Genomic DNA, 18,393 nt, shown 5'->3' with positions numbered 1-18,393 from the left:
AGGTTCAAACACACGTCTTGACATCATGAGGGGTATTTTTGTAAAACATCTTATAAAATTAATATTATTTTATAAAAATATCCTCAACTTACAACATTGTTGTGAAATGTATTGTGTGTGTATAATTACTTGAATTTATTATTAAAAAATAATTTTTTTATATAGATTTCAGATTTATCTTTTTTTTTTTTAAGAAAAACGTGAGATTTGTACACCCTAGAAGGCTAGAATTGTAAATTCCATTTCTCTTTGTGATATGAGTACCACATCGGGGATTGTTGTGAAACATCTACTGAAAAATGATCAAACCTTATAAACCACTACAGTAATTTTCCATCAAAATTAAGTCCCCCATCTTCACTCAGCAAGCTTCACCATTCAATATGCCACAAACCCACAGTGCTCAAAGTTGTTTATAGATAGATATCCTCAACGACGGATAAAAAATAAAATGGATGAGTCTCCTCCACTTTTTACATAACAGAGCTAGAAAATCTTTGCCCATCTCAGAAGATGCAACTTAAGGTTCGGTTTGCTAATAAAAAATTTTCATTTCAAATTCAAAATTTTCATCTGATCATTATAACTTTTTCAAATTTCCATACAAAATATAATAAATAATTCAACTTTTTTTTAACTTTTTCAAATCCCAAAACAATAATAATATTAAAATATAATATTTTAATATTTCATCTTCAACTCAATATTTCAGCTCACCCATATCAAACTACTTCAAACAATTTTCCAACCGATCTTTCAAATGAGAAAAGTGACTTCACGATGTCGAGAATCTCATCATGAACTCTTTATGCAAATGAATGAAGTCCTTAAACATTAGTGAATCACAACCTCTTCCAAAGCCATTATTGGGAAACTGAAGATATAAAATGAAGATGTTTTGCATCCCTTTCTGTTATGGCTAACATGGGGGGAGTGAGGATGAGGAAACAGGATAACTGCAATCGGCTTGACAACTAGCTTTTTGCAAATAGCAACAGACCTTTTACACCAAAACCAATCTGGCACTAACCCCATAAGTATGAATTGGACATCCATGCACAGAATTTTGGGTTTGCACCTCAGAAAAGTAAAATGTCTAGAGATAGTATCATCTCACCATAATTTTGGAAGAATTTTCATTTTGATATCATTACAAACTATTCATTGAAAATAGAAGTAGAAATGATATCAATCCAAGATGTGGAGTTAAACACCTATATTACATGGTTGTTAAAAAGGAATACATACGGAAAGTAACAATTTGAACGAAGCAGTAGATAGACTGAGGGACAATGTCTATATATTGCTTCAATACAAATTAGACAGAATCCAAAAATTAAGGTGACTGATTTTCTGGAGATGGAGAATCTGAAAAATATGGCGACTGTCAATAATGGATGATGCAGAAGCATCTAAAGTACTTTCAAAAATCAAGAAAAATGCATATGCAAGAATTATTTAGCATATGGTCATACAAGCTTAAATGAAATTGATATAAAAGAGATTCAAAGGCCACAATAAATCTTGAAATTTACATGATACAAGTAAACAGTCAGGAGAATGAATACCGACTACTCAATTAAATCCCTTAAGCCATGCCATACTCATCCCAGACAGCAACAAGAATGACTTCCACAAATCTGTGTTAGCTAACATGTCCTGATTCCTATAATTTCATACATGAATTTCTAATAAAGCAGAAAAACTCTTTATCATTTTTGCCTTGTAATGCATCAGCTGAGGGTACAGTGCACATCAACTTAATGATTCAATAGCCTTCAGAGATTAAGGGGCTTCTCTATGTGGAGGAGCTAACAAGAGCTTTCGACCTGCACGTATAACTATTTGATTGCCTTGGTGATGAGTGGAAGCATTCCTCGAATATATCATTGTGGTGGATCCCAAAATGTCATCTCCAAATCCGCATGCTTTGAAAAACAATCTGACAAAACATTTAGGGAGATCAACAAGACAGGAAATACAAACTCAAGCTTTTAGCTCATCTGTCACACTGGGAAAATATCTGGCCATGCAATACAGAATATGGACATGTATGGTTATGTTGCTTGTTAACTTCAAGATGGCCAATCTCCAGTGGTAATACAGGAGAGACCTACAGCCTTGACAAGGGAACTTTAAGTTTGGCCTGTCATGACATTCTCACAATTTTTTTATGTCAATTTCGAGTTTTTCAATTTTCTAACAACTTATCTGTACAGATTGCATCACAACCGATTTGTTTGCAGAGATCATGGTTTCAATCAATGTCAGAATATGTGGATTAAGGATGGGGACCTTCAAACTCAGGTCTGTTAGATTGTTTTTTTTTTTTTTTCCTCCACCCTCTTCTGGATGAATAGAGGGGCATAGAAGAGGGTGGAGACTAGACCCCACGCAATTTATTTTTGATGAATAAAAATATTATATATATCGATAGGAGTACCGATATAACATATATAATTTTTTATTCAATAGTTTAGGAAATATTGCTCAATAACGTGCAATTGTCAAGAAAATAAAATTTTCTAGTACTAAAAGAATGTTCATAAAAACAATGCCACTCCATCTTTGACGAGAATTGTTGATATCAATTATCAACCTCTTCCATTTGTGTATGTGTGGATAGGCCGTAGTTTGTTAGAGGTAAAGACTGATCTGGTTTAGTGAATGAAACCAATCCTGGATAGTGGCAATTTTTACAAAAGAAAAGAAAGTTAGACCACAGAATTGATATTTTAAAGTTCAAGCAAATCAGTAAAATTACCTCTCATTCTCTGAGCAAACTGCTGATATGTCATTAATGTCACTGCTTGCAAGCATTCTGAAGGAAGTCAAATGTTAGAGAGAGAGAGAGAGAGTATGAACGATACGGAATAATCATGTTTTAAAGATCATATGATTATATGAGTTGATTCCTCCAACAGTTGCCAGTATTCAGAGCAGCAGAAGTGGAAGAACAATATCGATGTCCAAGAACAAGTTAGATGAACTGGATAAAAGTAACTTGAGCAGAATAAAAAAAGTTTAAATTTACCAATACTAGAGAAAATGAAAAGTACTCATAAGAGCTCAAGTTACATTTTTATAACAAAGTACCGACTTACCTTACAATTCTTTTAACAATAATCCTGCCGATTCCCATTCCCCGTAATGAAGGGATAACCTGGGAGCCACTGAAGCATGATTATAAATATATGTAAATGTTAATATCTAGTTGAAAGTAAAAATGGATGGGCCCATTTTAATCTTGTAAACTAGTATAGAATCTGAAGTAGAAAGCAACCCTTTATTCACCTATAAGATTGGTGCAAGTAAGAACGGAATCCGACCCTTTAATCGTCATGATGAAAATAGTAGTAGTCGGGACATACCATGATATCATAAATGGAAGCAGTCAATCCAAAATCAGAAACAGCACGGCCAAAGCCCACCAGCTGACCATTGGATGGTGTTACCGGCAGCAGTTTTTGGAACAAATCTCCCAGACCCAATGTCTTTCTTGGTTTTATCAAGTCTTCTAGAGGAGCAGAAGAAGAAGCTGACGACGAGGACCACGTTTCAGTAGCACATAAAACATCAGTTGGTTTGCAGAAGACAGAGACGACAACAGAGCTGTGGGAGAGAGCTACGCTGAGCTTGTGAATGTCCACCGGTTCAACTCTGACTGCGCCCTCAGAGTCCACATAGCTGGGGAATCGGTGGCAGGAGTGATTGGAGGCACTATAGAGGTCTTTCAGCTCCTCAGGATTTACGTGCGACGGGATTGTGGATACATATATTGGGACTAATGCCGGTGGTATTAATGGTTTCTTTGGCAGCAGTGCTCTCTTTTCCTTGTCAATTATTCTTTTCCTTCTGCTGCTAACCCATCTTAGTTCCATGCACCTGGACGGATAAGCTTGTTGTGCTTGTTGCACGCAACCTCCAAACACAAAATCCATATCCCTCTCTTTCTCTCACTCTATAGAGAGTCAATCACAGCCCATTTGCATTTGTAACAATCCAAGGAAGGTCATCTACGTACATAACAATTCAAAAATTATGTATAGATGCTCTATTGACAAAAGCAAAATTATTGGGCATGGAAATTTTTACTCCACATGAATGTGGATAACAGCCAAATCTGATATCAACATTCACCGAAAAAGACCAAAATGAACCAAATTTAGCATATAAATAACATACATATAGATTAGAGATCCAAAATATAATTGGAAAGAAAAAAATGGCAACCACATCCACGACCAAACTGGCTAAACGCATGCAACTCATCCTCAGAAGATACATGGGTGAAACGAAGATAGACGCGAGTGACCTGCACTGGAAACGTCAGAACCCCGACAATGAGAGAGACGCAAGTTCGCAAAACCCAGAAAGAGACTATTTTTCAGAATCGAAAAACCAATTCGAATTTAAAGAGGGAAAAAGGAAAAGACTTACCCCATTCCCAAGTAAAGTTCTTTTTTTTTGGTAGTTTCAAGTATTCCCAAGGAAATTATTCACATTTTAAACAGACACGAATTAAGCTATTAAAAATAAACTCGACATTGGTTTGTAGTTGATTCAGGTGCTTCAAACAGTAGGAAATTTTAGAAAAACGAAAAAAAAATACAATAACCCAACACTAGCTTGTTGTGTTACGATGAGAATTTCATCAAACTTGTGGTGTGCTAGACTTCTCTTAAAATCCAAACAATTTTACCACACCTGTCGGCCAGACAACCACATGGACGTGTTACATAGCAGGGTTAATCTAACCTGGACGAACGGCTGCGGTAAGTTGCTGTCAGTGTGATCCTCGATGATCCACTGCCTCCATATTATCGAATGACGTTCAGGTCACAGTCCTGAATCCACCGGAGAGATAAGGGAAACCAGAGATAAACGTCTCTCTCTCACAGCTTCGAAGAAGGTTACTTTGGTCGAGGATATGATTGAGAGAGAGATAATTCTCTGCTGTTGAGAAAGAGCACTTTTCTTTTGTTGAGAAAGAGCACTTTTAAATGCATTACTCATTCTCTTCTTCAAAATATATTATCAATTTTTTTCTGCTCATACTAATTTTTATAATATACATACATTAATTTATCTATTTTTTTCATATCATTTAAATAATATTTTATTTTATTTTTTTAAACAATTCATTTTCACCAAAATATTTGTAATATCTATATGTTTTTTAATTTACAAAATATTATTATATACAATGTAATATAATTCAGTTCTATACCCACAAAATAAAATTAAGTAAGCTAAATAAAAATTAAATATATAATCAAATATGAGAAAATTCGATAAATAATATTTCCAATATATTTTTTAGAAAAAAATAAAATAGATGTGTTTTAAATGATGAATAATAAAAAGAATTTGTATTAAAATATAAAGAAAAGTAAAAGGAAATAAGGGAGTAAATGAAATATAAATAATAATAATAATAAATTATTTGAAGGATAAACAGTACCCACTACATATAGAGGGTACTGTAGCAATTTGTATTTTATAAATTCTTTTACATAATCGGATGGAAGTTATTTCTGTGACCAATTCTTCTAATATTTTATATTTTTTGTATTATGCATGAGCCATTGAATTACATAACCAAAATGCATGAGCCATCCTATTATTTAAAATACATCATCAAAATTTACTTTTATTTTATTTTATTTTACATACTGACTTTTACAATAGACCATATATCAGCTTATCTATTTTTTCTTCATATCATTTAAATAATATTTTTTTAAACATTTCCGTTCTACTAATAAATTTGTAATATCCATATTTTTTTTATATTTACAATATATTATTATATATAATGTAATATAATTCAGTCCTATAAACACAAAACAAAATTATATAAGTTAAATAAAAATAAAAAATAAAATCAAATATGAAAAAAATTGGACAAATAATATTTCCAAGATTTTTTTAGAAAAAAAATAAAATAGAGGTGTTTTAAATGATGAACAACAAAAAGAATTTGTATTGAAATGTAAAAAAAGTAAAAAGAAATGGGGGAGTAAATAAAGTATAAATAATAAAAAAATTATTTGAAGAATGAACAGTACTTGCAACATGTAGCAGGTTACTATAGCAACTTGTATTTTACAAAATCTTTTACCTAATCGGATGGAGCTCATTTTATAAACATTCCTTCAAATATTTTATATTTTTTTGTATTATACATGAGCCACTGAGAGTGCTCTTAGCTTTTGGGATTTTCTGACTCTTTCAATACTCCAACTTGGAAAGAAATCCACCAGTCGAACTCGTTTGGTTATACCAAACCAAACTAGGCTTAGAGATATGAAAAATAATTATGTATTCCAATCCTACTGTAGGTACCCGGTGTTTCGTACATTGGGGAATCGGCTAATGTGGCATGTTAGTCGATATATTTAATTAAAAAAAAAAACAAATCAAACTCAGCTGAAGAAGAGAAATGAGGGATAAGAACTCGAAAAAATGAAATGAAACCTAGCCCTAGAGCCTTCTTCATCTCTCTTATCTCACCTCTAAGAGAGATGAAGAAGAAGATGAGAAGAACCTAACCTGTGTTCGTGTATGTAGATAGACAAAGAAGATGAGAAGAAGACCCAACCTTTGCTCTGTTTGTGGGTAGACGAAGAAGGTGAACCTTGCTCTGTTCGTGAATATTGGCATTTCATCATTTGGGTTAAACATAAAATGCACCGTTTCAATTTTTTCACGTGGAGGGACGGGTACGTGGGGGTTCCCCACACTGGGTGGAAATAGACTTTTTGTATTCCGTATTTGTCCTTTGAAAGATATGGATGTCTAACCACATTTTACACTCAAATTAGTCAACCTACTATTCTATTATACTAGTGGTCGTAAAAGGCAAATGAAGGTGGCCGCCATTAATGTCGCCTCTGAAGAACTTTCCTTACAGAGTGTTTTGAGTTTCAACTCTGTTAGAACCCTCATTGACCAATGACAATACAAATGAGCCATTGATACAGTATTGTTGGTTGAGTTTATAACCTTAAATCCTTGGATAAATATGCCCATACATATCTGTATACAACTATCTGTATATATTCTCTATAAATCTATATTTATTATGACTATTTATTGCATTTAATTCTTTCTCTCAGTAAATTTTCACGTGTTGGTTGGATCTCCTTTAATGTTTTCCATGACTCTTTGGATCCAAAATGCAGGCTAACTGTCTCGAGAATATCGACTTCTTAATTCCATCACTTCTGATCTTTAATATTTAGATATGAAAAAAATTAATTATTTAAATATAGCCTCTTCTTGCATGCAGATCAAGTCAGTGAAGACTAAATACTGAAAAGTGAAGCTAATATACCTCGGCCTCAGTTCCATCCTAAGCCTAATATATATGTGCCTTGTGTAGCTTACTTCCTTGTAAATGATAGGTCTATTTTCTTTACGTTGCTTGCCCTAAGAGGTCAGGCAATCATGAAAGAAAGCGTGCACTTTCTTATGCTTTAGCCTTCTTTTTGAAATGCTTGATCACCTTCTGGGTTAGATTGGACCAATATTCTTATTTGATTTCTTATATAGTAAGGTATGTTTATGGTGGTTGGTGTGTATAACATCTGAAATCTGTTATGGTTGATTGGCTTTGCAGGAAGTTAAGGAATGGCTACCGAAGAAATTAAGGGTGTGTTTGGGTGTTGAGGTATCCTCAACACTTCTCACTACTATTTATTATTTTATTATTACTTTTCATCTATTTTTACTACTATTCTTTACTTTTTATCTACTTTTTATTACTATTCATTACTTTATTATTACTTTTTACGTACTTTTTACTACTATTCACAACTCTACTTTTTACCTACTTTTTACTTTTTACCTTAACTTGGGATTGACAGTCACACACCAACTACTTTGGATGGAAATTCTGACTCTGTTCCGAGAAAGAAACTTGGAATCTACTTCACTGAATCCAATGATAGTCGGACGAAATTTGGGCGAGTTTACACTGGAGGAACTACACCGGTTAATATTTATGGAAAACCTATTGCCGATCTTTCAAAAACCGGTGGCTGGATTGCCGCCTTCTTCATATTCGGTATGCAAGTTCCTTTTTCAATATTATTTGAAAATGATAGTTCTCACATTTGTTGTTAACTTGTTGTTCATGGAAAATGACGAGTTCCTTTACAAATCTCTAGTTTGTAAGCAAATGAAGGATCAATCCACTCTGGTTTTAATTCAAGTAGATGCATAAAGCATATCTTTATTGGCTAAAGAATTATCAGAAATGATCAAAAATGAAAGTGAACTTGAGTCTTTATTTGTCCAGGGAATGAGATGGTAGAGAGAATGGCTTATTTTGGCCTTTCGGTTAAGATGGTGGCCTTCATGTTCTATGTTATGTATAGACCCTTTTCCAGTTCATCAAAAGTGGTAAACATTTTCCTAGGGATATCACAAGCATCCTCTATCCTTGGTGGTTTCCTAGCTGATGCATATCTCGTTTGACATTGGACCATAACAATCTTCACGACAGTCTATCTTGCAGTAGGATAAGTATATAGACACGTCTATAAAATCTATCTTTTTCCAGTCATTTGCGAGGGCTACATAGTTATTATGTTTTCATGTACTGAAATTATATGTCTTTCTAACAGCTAATTTACTTTCAAAGTTTAAGGGTATCATGCTGATTATAATTATCAAAATTTTCTCTTCTTTTTTGTGGACGGTTTGATAGGAATAACTTGTAAGGAATCAAAAAAAGAAGAAGAAATGCACAAACGTGCATAGAGGTTTTCACACAGGAGCGGCTGTGAATCAGTGAAGAATCATTTCATTACCTTAGGGAAGTACAATGCTAAGGTCCTCATATACATGTTTATCTTAATAAACTTACAGAAGAATATTTCTAGAATAGATTACAGCTCATTATAAAAGGAAAGTATTTACAATAAATGAAAATAACACTAAAGGTGTAGAAGAAGGAACAAATAGTTAAGTCAATCATCCTTTTTCATCCTTCTGTGTTATGGTTGAGCAGTCCGTATTTGATGCTCCTTCATGCTGGGCTTGAATGATTTGCTTGTGGGCTTTGACATTGTGAACTTGGCTGGATGCATACTATGTAATAGCCCCTCACAAGATGGAGAATAGAGATTCACTATTCCCATCTTGGACCAATGTAAGTTGAGAAGATATGCAGGCAGTGACTTGGTGAAAATGTTAGCTACTTGAGATTGAGAAGCAATGTGAGAGGTGATGATGCTACATTCTTGAATCTTATCTCGGATGAGGTGACAATCAAGCTCAATGTGCTTAGGGCTGCTTGATTATCACAAAAAAGTAAGACAGCTTGTAGGACCTCTAGGATCAAACTTTTTCCTACCATGAGCAAGTGCAGATACAAAATATAAGGAACCAAAGATTTTCAGGTGGGCATAATTTGGAGGTGAGTTAAATAAGAGCTCATATGAGGTTTTGTTTTGAAGAAGTGGGCTGGGTGTCCTACTTATGAGGTAAGTGGCTCTGAGAACACAATCATTCCAATATTGGAGTGGAAGACCAGCCAGAAACCTTAGAGCTCCAGCAACATTCAACAAATGCTGATGTTTTCTTTCTACAACGCCTTTTTTTTTAGGGGTGGCAACACAAATTTTCTGGTGAATAATACCTTTGGTATTGAAAAAATCAGTCATGTGAAATTCACTCCCATTATCACTTCTTAAGATTTTGATTTTAAGGTTAAATTGGGTCTCAATCAGATTGGTGAATGATACAATGCATTTTCTGGTTTCAGATTTATGTTTAAGGAGATACAACCATGTGGTACGGGTAAGTCATCAACTATAGTTAAAAAGAATTTTGATCCATCATATGCAATGGTGGAAAAGGGACCCTAGAGATCACAATGTATAATTTCAAAAGAATGAGAAGTTTTATGGTGACTAGTAGGAAAATGAAGACGGTGCAATTTAGCTAAAGGATAAATGCAACAAGGCTTTCTATTTAGAGATGAAATATTTTTCTTTACAATGGGATCATGTATTAAACTGAGATATTAAAATGAAAGATGACCTAGGCAACCATGCCAAAGGTCATTAGCAATAACATCACTCAAAATGGAAGCTGAAATTTTAAAAGATTTATGTGAAGACTGTGAAACTATGTTAGCTAGGCTGGAAGAGAAAACTGTAGCATGTAAGAGGTGATATAGGCCATTTCTCACTTCACCATTCCCAGTCGTTATCCAAGAGACAAGATCCTGAATGAAACAAATATCAGAGAAAAAAACAAGGCAGCAAGTAAGTGAGATAGCAAGTTTCTTGGCTAAAATCAGGTTAAAGATAAAAGATGGAACATATAAATGTATAATACCTCAGTGAGACAAATGGAAGGAGTGATTTGGACATTGCCCATTTTTGTGACTGAAACATCAGTTACATTGGGTAATTTTACAGAGAGAGAAATAGTATGGGTGGTAGAAGTAGGGGTAGCAGACCATGTGGTCTGTTGCACCCGTGTCTATTATCCAAGGGAAATCAGTGGAAATTCGTGGGTTGTGTGTGTGAGTGGATAAGCACAGAGAAATACTAGAAAAGGTGGAAATGGAGGGAAGGTTGAACTAAATCTGGTTGGTCGAATGCTGAGCAGCAATGGGAGCATCCATTGGTTGAAGTAGAGCCATAAGTTGCTGAAACTGAGCCTTAGTCAAACCCACTTTATCATCACTGAGTGCCTTGAGGTTAAGAGAGGGTGAAATGGTGGATTGGGTAGCAAACATAGCAGGAGATTGGGATTTGGTGAAAAATTTGTGGCTAGGTGGATAGCCATATAGTTTGTAACACTTTTCAGCTATGTGTCCAATCAAGTGGCAGTGGGAACACACAGGAGCTTCAACATTGCCAATTTTGAAGCAAGTTTCAAGGGTATAACTCGTGATTTTGCAGTGAGTGCAATAGGGTCTGTTGGTTTTCTAGTTGAGTCGTGATTGGGGTGAAAATTTAGAGGTAGTGAATGGTTTCTTGATGGCTAAAGCCATTGAGTTAGGGGATGGGCTATGGTTAACAAGGTGGTGTTGTCTTTCTTGTTGTTGAATTAAGGAAAATACCTTAGTAACATATGGCATAGGTTCTAAAAGCATGATTTGGTCACGAATGTTAGAGTAAACATCATACAATCCCATTAAGAATTGAAACACACAATCTCGCTAATATCAATCTATAAGAGTTTTCATGGAGCCACAGTTGCAAATAGGAATATGGTCGTAGATGTAAAGCTCATCCCATAGGGTTTTGAGTTGCCCATAATAAACACTTATAGAGTTATTGTCTTGGAGAATGCTGGTGAGAGACCTCTTGAGCTGAAAAATACGGGGTTCATTCTATTGAGAGAATCGATCCTAAAGATCGAGCCAAAGCTCATGAGCATCATCCACAAATGCAACACTTGACTTAATGGATGGGCTAATCGAATTCTGAATCCACGACACCACCACGTCGTTGCAACAGTCCCAGAGTTTAGCGAGAGGATCGGCTGGTCCAGTGGGGCATTGGATGTGGCTGGTGATAAAACCCAGCTTATTTTTGGCACGAAGGGCACGACTCATTGCTCAAGACCAAGTGGTGCAGTTATCGGTAGTGAGAAGGTCGATGATGAGAATCATGGCAGGGTTGTTGCCATTGTCCGGTCTAAAGGGGTTGCTATGGTTTGTGAGATTTAGATAACGTGCCATGGGATTGGCACAGAAGGTGTTTGATGTTGGGTTTGTATGAAGAGAGGAGGAGTCAGAATGGGTGGGAGAAGAACTAGCCGAATTTTCATGGTGATCATCCATGGAAATTAGCTCTCAAGCTCTAGTACCATGTAAGGAACCATAAAAGGAAGAAGAAATGCACAAACGTGTAGAGAGGTTTTCACATGGGTCCCAGGAGCAGCTATGAATCAGTGAAGAATCATTTCATTACCTCAGGGATTTATAGTGCTAAGGTCCTCATATACACGTTTATCTTAACAAACTAATAGAAGAATATTCCTAGAATAGATTACAACTCATTATAAAAGGAAAGTATTTACAATAAATGAAAATAACAATTAAAGGTGCAGAAGAAGGAACAAATAGTTATGTCAATCATCCTTTTTCATCCTTCTGTGTTGTGGCTGAGCAGTCCGTATTTGATGTTACTTCATGCTGGGTTTGAATGATTTGCTTGTGAGCTCTGACATTGTGAACTTGGGCTGGATGCATACTATGTAATATAACCTTATGCCTAACCATGAGCATCTTTGTGCCAAACCAAGATAAATCTGATCAGTTGTCCCTCCTATTATGGAATTGTGAGCCAGTAAAAAGATGACAGATGATTTACCTCAACACTGTCCTTTACATGACCGGATTTGGAGCTGCAGGTATAAGGCCATGTGTTTCTTCTTTTGGGCCTGATCAGTTTGATGAAAGAAGTAAAGATTACAAATCTCACCTTGATAGATTTTTCAACCTTTTCTACCTCTCTGTTACAATTGGAGCAATTGTGGCCTTCACTGTATTAAGTTGAACAAAAGAGAAATGAAATGCAAGAAAGAACAGAGAGTAGAAGAATCTTGGAGAGAAAATGTATTGAATCGTATTGAATGAACTTCACATTTTTACATGTGTCTGAGGTCTATTTATACACATGGAAGAATAACTAACATAACTAACTACTATACACGTGTAATAATTTTGACTCAACTTATATGATCTAATACTCCCCCTCAAGATGGATGGGATGTAAAATGTTAATAACACCCATCTTGGAGAGAATATTAGAGAAAAGATTGAAACCAAGAGGCTTAGTCAAAATGTCTGCTACTTGATGAATTGAAGAAACATGCAATGTTTTCAGAGTTCCTGCCAGTAATTTTTCTCGAACAATATGTCAATGTGTTTTGTTCGTTCATGGAAAACTGGGTTTGCAGCTACATGAATAGCAGCCTCATTGTCACAAAAAAGCACTGCTGGTTTGAGCTAAGGCGTAGACAGGTCCTTTAGTAAGTGTTGCAGCCAAGTGATCTCACATGTAGTTGTTGTCATAGCATGATAGAGAGCCTCTGCTGTAGATCTAGATACTGTGTTTTGTTTCTTGGATTTCCATGAGACAAGTGATTGTCCAAGAAAAATACAAAAACCAGTTATTGATTTTCTAGTGTCCCTGCATGCAGCCCAGTCTACATCACAAAAAGTTTTGAGTTGCAAATCACTAGATGAAGGGAAGAATACCCTTGGCCATGATTACTTTTGATATATCTTAGGACACGATGAACAGCTTCCAGATGAACATCAGTGGGACTTGCAACATACTGACTTAGAATTTGAACAACAAATGACAAGTCATGTCTTGTAATTGTTAGATAAAGGAGTCGACCCACTAATCTTCTATAACAGAGTGGATCTGGAAGAGTTGTTCCTTCTATCTTGGAGAGTCTCAGATTTTAATCCATAGGGAATGAAGCAGGCTTGCATGCTAAATAGCCTGAATTAGAAAGTATCTCAAGTGCATACTTTCTCTGTGAGACAGTAATTCCTTTGGTGGATCGAACAATCTCAAGACCAAGAAAATACTTCAAAGGTCCAAGGTCTTTGAGCTTGAATTGAGAGTGAAAAAATTGTTTTAAATCAGCTACAGCAGCATCCTCATTACTGGTGATGATGATATCATCTACATAAACCAATAATGCAATGAATGAACTATTTTTATGTCGAGTAGACAAGGTTGGATCAGCTAAAGATTGAACAAAATCATGACTCATCAATGCAGAGGAGAACTTTGAGAAACACTGTCTTGATGTCTGCTTGAGTCCATATAAGGACTTATTCAGTTTACACACAAACTGATGATTATTTGAATTAGCTTTAACACATGGCAAAAACTCCCCTGAGCAAGAGATCCACTTGAATGGCAATGAAAATCAGGATGAAGAGACATGTAGACTTCTTCATCTAAGTCTCCATGTAAGAATTCATTGTTGACATCTAATTGGTCTAAAGACCAATTTTTAGATGTATCAATGGCTAAGAGTAATCTCACAGTAACTAGCTTCGCAACTGGGGAAAAAAGTTTCCAAATAATCTAGCCTTTCTTGCTATGTATAGCCCTTAGCAACTAATCGGGCTTTATATATTTCAACAAAACCATTTGATTTGTATTTTATTTTGTAAACCCACTTACATCCAACAACTTGCTTGTTGGGAGGCAAGTGAGTTAGTGTCCAAGTTTGATTATCTTCCAAAGTTTTGATTTCAGCAGCCATAGCATCACACTACTGACTATGTTGTATGGCTTCTCTGAAGGATGTTGGTTCTTTGTGAGAAGAAATAGAAAATGTGAAGGCTTTATGAGAAAAAGAAAGGTTAGAATATGATATGAAGGAGGAAAGTGGATATTTAGTACCTGAGATTGAACCTTTGCTCAAGGAGTTAGATGATGAAGTGGCCTCTGCAGAGTTGGCTAAGTTGCAATGATAATCTGCAAGATATGATGGAGGCTTATGTACTCTAGTGGATTTTCTAGTAGGAAGTTGTGAGGAAACATAATCAGAATTGGACTGAAAATCAGTTGGAGGTAAGTTGTTTATGTGATCATTTATGGGGTTTGAAATCTGGGTTGTGGGAGTGATCTGGGTTGGAGGTTATCTGAGTGTATAATAAAAAACAAGATCATCTGTTTGTGGTACTGGTATGACTACTGATTTAGTGGAAAAATCATAACCAGTTTTGAAAAGAAAAACAAAATCTCGAAATATAACATCTCTGGACAAATAAATGGTATTAGTTTCTAAATCATAGAGTTTGTAACCCTTGCTACCATATGGATATCCAAGACAGATACAAGGATGAGCTCTAGATGCAAACTTAGAACGATTATGAGCTAGAGTGGATGCAAAACATAGACAACCAAAGACTCAAATATTAGAATAATTTGGTGGTTTAGAAAAAAGAATTTCATATAGTGTTTTATCAGATAGCAAAGGGGAGGGAGTTCTATTTATTAAGTGAGCTGATGTGAGAACATACTCACTCCAGAAAATGAGAGGCAAGTTTGCATGGAATCTAAGAGCTCGTGTCACATTTAAAAGATGTTGATGTTTGCGCTCAACTACACCATTTTGTTGAGGTGTAGCTACACAAGTTTGTTGATGTATGACCCATTTAGAAGAATAAAAATCTGGGATATCAAACTCAGCTCCTCTATCAGTCCTTATTGTTTTGATATTAATACCAAATTATGTCTTAATGAGTGTAAAAAATTATTGAAGTAGAGGTCAAGTGTCAGATTTATTTTTCATTAAATACACCCAAGTACAACATGAATGATCATTTACAATTGAGAGAAAATATCTAAAACCAGTAATGGATTCAACAGAGAAAGGACGCCAAATATCACAATGTATCAAATCAAAAACTTTATTACTGGTAGAATCACTAACATTGAATGACAATCTTTAATGTTTTGCTATTGGACAAATATTACAAGTGAAATTGGAAGGAGTAGTAATATCAAGTATTGACTTATGAATTGTTTGAATCTTTTTGAAGGAATGATATCCTAACCTAAAATGCCAAAGATCAAAGGAGGAAATGTTTACAGTAGAATTAACAACAGCAAATGCACTAGAATTGTTAATAGATGCTTGCAACAGACATAACCCAACCACTTGCTTAGCCACTCCAATCATCTTCCAAGAGTGTAGGTCCTGTATGAAACAGAAATCAGAAAGAAAAAGAAAACAACATGAGTTTTCAGTGAGTTTCTTGACTGAAATGAGATTAAAAGAAAAAGAAGGAACATATAGAACATTATGAAGAATCAAAGATTCTGTTAGTTGAACAGTTCCAATATGTGTCACAGGAACACATGTTCCATTTGGCAATTTTACAGAATTATTTGCGATAGAAATAATTGTAGTGAGATGCGAAAGAGAACTGACCATATGGTCAGTAGCACCACTATCAATTATCCAGAAATTTGACTGTGTAAAGATAGGTTCAGGTGAATTAACCATACCTGATAAACTCAAAGAATTAGAGGCTGAATTTGTCATAGCATTCATTGCTGTTGGTTGAGGAAGTGCTTGTGAAGAGGTTTGAAGGAATGAAAGAAGTTGTTTACATTGTTCTTGGGTAAATGGGAATTGAGGAGTGGATGAATTTGTGGATGCCTCATCAGAAACATTGGAAGATAATGAAACTTGATGCACATAAGATGTTCTTGTTCTTAGGTTCTGACAATATCCAGGAGGATATCCATGCAACTTGTAGCATCTATCAATCGTATGACCAGTGAGACCACAATGAGTGCAAATTGGCTTAGATCTTGATTTTTGATAGTTCTTGAAATTTGTTGTAGGAACAGCCACATTCTTGCTAAACAAGGTAGCAGATTCAGATAACACAGAACATCTCACAACTTTTCTTTGCTCTTCTTCTTGTAAAGTAAGAAATAAAACTCTGTCAATGGATGACAGTGAGTCCATTAATAAAATTTGACCCCAAATGTGTGCAAAAGAATCATTGAGACCCATTAAAAACTGAACAACATATTCATTTTGATATTGATCAATTACTTTCTTCAAAGCTCCACGAGAGTAGCCTAGATTGCAAGAACAACTTGGAATTGGTTTTACAGTGGAAAATTCATCCCATAGAGCTTTCAATCTCGTGTAAGAGAGTTAAGAATCCGCAAAAGGACCATGTTATTACATCGAAACCATTGAATATACAATGGATCAGTCTGACTGGTAGGGCAAGAAAAGGTTGCATCTACGAAACCCGTCTTGTTCTTGGCATTGAGAGCTGTCAACATTGATCTGCTCCATGTATAATAATTCTCACCGTTCAAAGGTTGAGACACCAAGATAGATCTAGGGCTTTCTCCATGATGGAGAAAATATGGATTGGAGAAATCCTCGTGCACAGAATTCGAATGACGAGCAAAATTGAATAAAGGAATATTCGAATTCATATCAGAATCTTCTTCGAATTCTTCTGATACCATATCAAGTTGAACAAAAGAGAAATGAAATGCTAGAAAGAACAGAGAGCAAAAGAATCTTGGAGAGAAAATGTATTGAATCGTATTGAATGAACTTCACATTTTTACATGCATCTGAGGTCTATTTATACACATATGGAAGAATAACTAACATAACTAACTACTATACACGTGTAATAATTTTGACTCAACTTATATGATCTAATACATTGCTATAGTATACAGTCAAACGAAACATGGATGGGGAAATGTCTCTCTATAACTTGTTTACCAATACATTAGTTTCAGTTCATGACATATGTAGCTCTTTTGTCAGATGGTTGGACAAGGCCACCTTGCAGCTGAAAGAAGATGGAGCTGATCCGAGTCATTGGAGGCTTTGTGCTATGACTCAAGTAAAGGAGGTCAAGATCTTTTTAAAGCTTATCCCCCTACCAGCTTGCATTATAATGCTTAACTTAATCTTAACAGAGTATTTGACCCTTTCAGTGCAGCAAGCCTATACTCTAAACACCCACATGGGGCCTTTGAAACTCCCGGTAACATGCATGCTAGTATTTCCTGGGCTCAGCATATTTTTTATATTGTCTCTCTATTACTCGATACTTGTCCCATTATCGAGATGCATAACTGGTCAACCTCATGGACCTTTTCAGCTTCAAAGAATAGGCATTGGTCTGGCAGTTTCAATCCTTTCCGTTGCATGGGTTGGGATTTTTGAAAGGTACTGAAGAAACTATGCAATAAAACATGGGTATGAGTTTAAGTTCTTGACTCTAATGCCCAACCTAACTGCGTACTGGTTGTTGATTCAATATTGCCTGATTGGCATAGCTGAAGTATTTTGCATAGTGGGATTACTAGAATTTCTCTACGAGGAAGCCCCCGATGCCATGAAGAGCATAGGATCTGCTTATGCTGCTCTTGTTGGGGGTTTAGGTTGCTTTGCAGCAACTTTATTGAACACCATTATCAAATATGTCCCTGGGAATGAAGCAAAAGGGCAGCCATCATGGTTGTCCCAAAATATAAAGGAAAAATATAGTTGCAAGTATAGTTGTGTACTAATCTGTGTATCAATATGATGTGATTGGTCAAAAAGTAGATTTTATTGAAAACAGTATTAATTTAAATTTTAAATATGAATAAATTAGTATTGGTACACAGATTAGTGCACAACTATGCTTGTATGTAGCAAAAATCAAATATAAATACTGGCATATTCGATTACTTCTATTTCCTGCTTACAATTTTGAGTTTAATCAATATGTGTGCTTTTCTGTATGCAACACATAGGTACAGGTATAGGGCAGCCCCTAAATTTGACATTGTTAAGCAAAATCTAGCCAACAACAAAAGGAACACTCCCTCTACAGTAGTTATATAG

At 35.4% G+C, this 18,393-nt stretch overlaps 1 protein-coding gene and 1 pseudogene across 6 annotated transcripts; one reads left to right on the top strand and one right to left on the bottom strand.

The window, feature by feature from the left end:
* Nucleotides 1–1,457: 1,457 nt before the first annotated feature.
* On the bottom strand, nt 1,458–4,998 carry LOC122319143 (uncharacterized N-acetyltransferase ycf52-like). 6 transcript variants are annotated; one of them, XM_043137076.1, is made up of 5 exons: nt 4,186–4,996; nt 3,372–4,016; nt 3,105–3,163; nt 2,765–2,821; nt 1,458–1,942 (listed from the first exon to the last, which is right to left on the bottom strand). In XM_043137076.1, exons 2-5 carry the CDS (start codon nt 3,939–3,941, stop codon nt 1,786–1,788), a joined length of 843 nt encoding a protein of 280 aa, XP_042993010.1. In that variant the 5' UTR covers nt 3,942–4,016; nt 4,186–4,996; the 3' UTR covers nt 1,458–1,785. The 6 variants fall into 6 exon arrangements, with proteins under 6 accessions (XP_042993010.1, XP_042993009.1, XP_042993011.1 ...); XM_043137075.1 differs by having other exon boundaries at nt 3,372–4,320; nt 4,759–4,996; XM_043137077.1 differs by having other exon boundaries at nt 3,372–4,315; nt 4,759–4,996.
* A 2,637-nt stretch (nt 4,999–7,635) lies between these two features.
* Nucleotides 7,636–18,393, top strand: LOC122274644 (annotated as a pseudogene).

This window comes from Carya illinoinensis, chromosome 8 (genome assembly GCF_018687715.1).
Source record: "Carya illinoinensis cultivar Pawnee chromosome 8, C.illinoinensisPawnee_v1, whole genome shotgun sequence".
Taxonomy (NCBI): Eukaryota; Viridiplantae; Streptophyta; class Magnoliopsida; order Fagales; family Juglandaceae; genus Carya; species Carya illinoinensis.
This window is presented reverse-complemented; position numbering and strand designations above follow the sequence as displayed.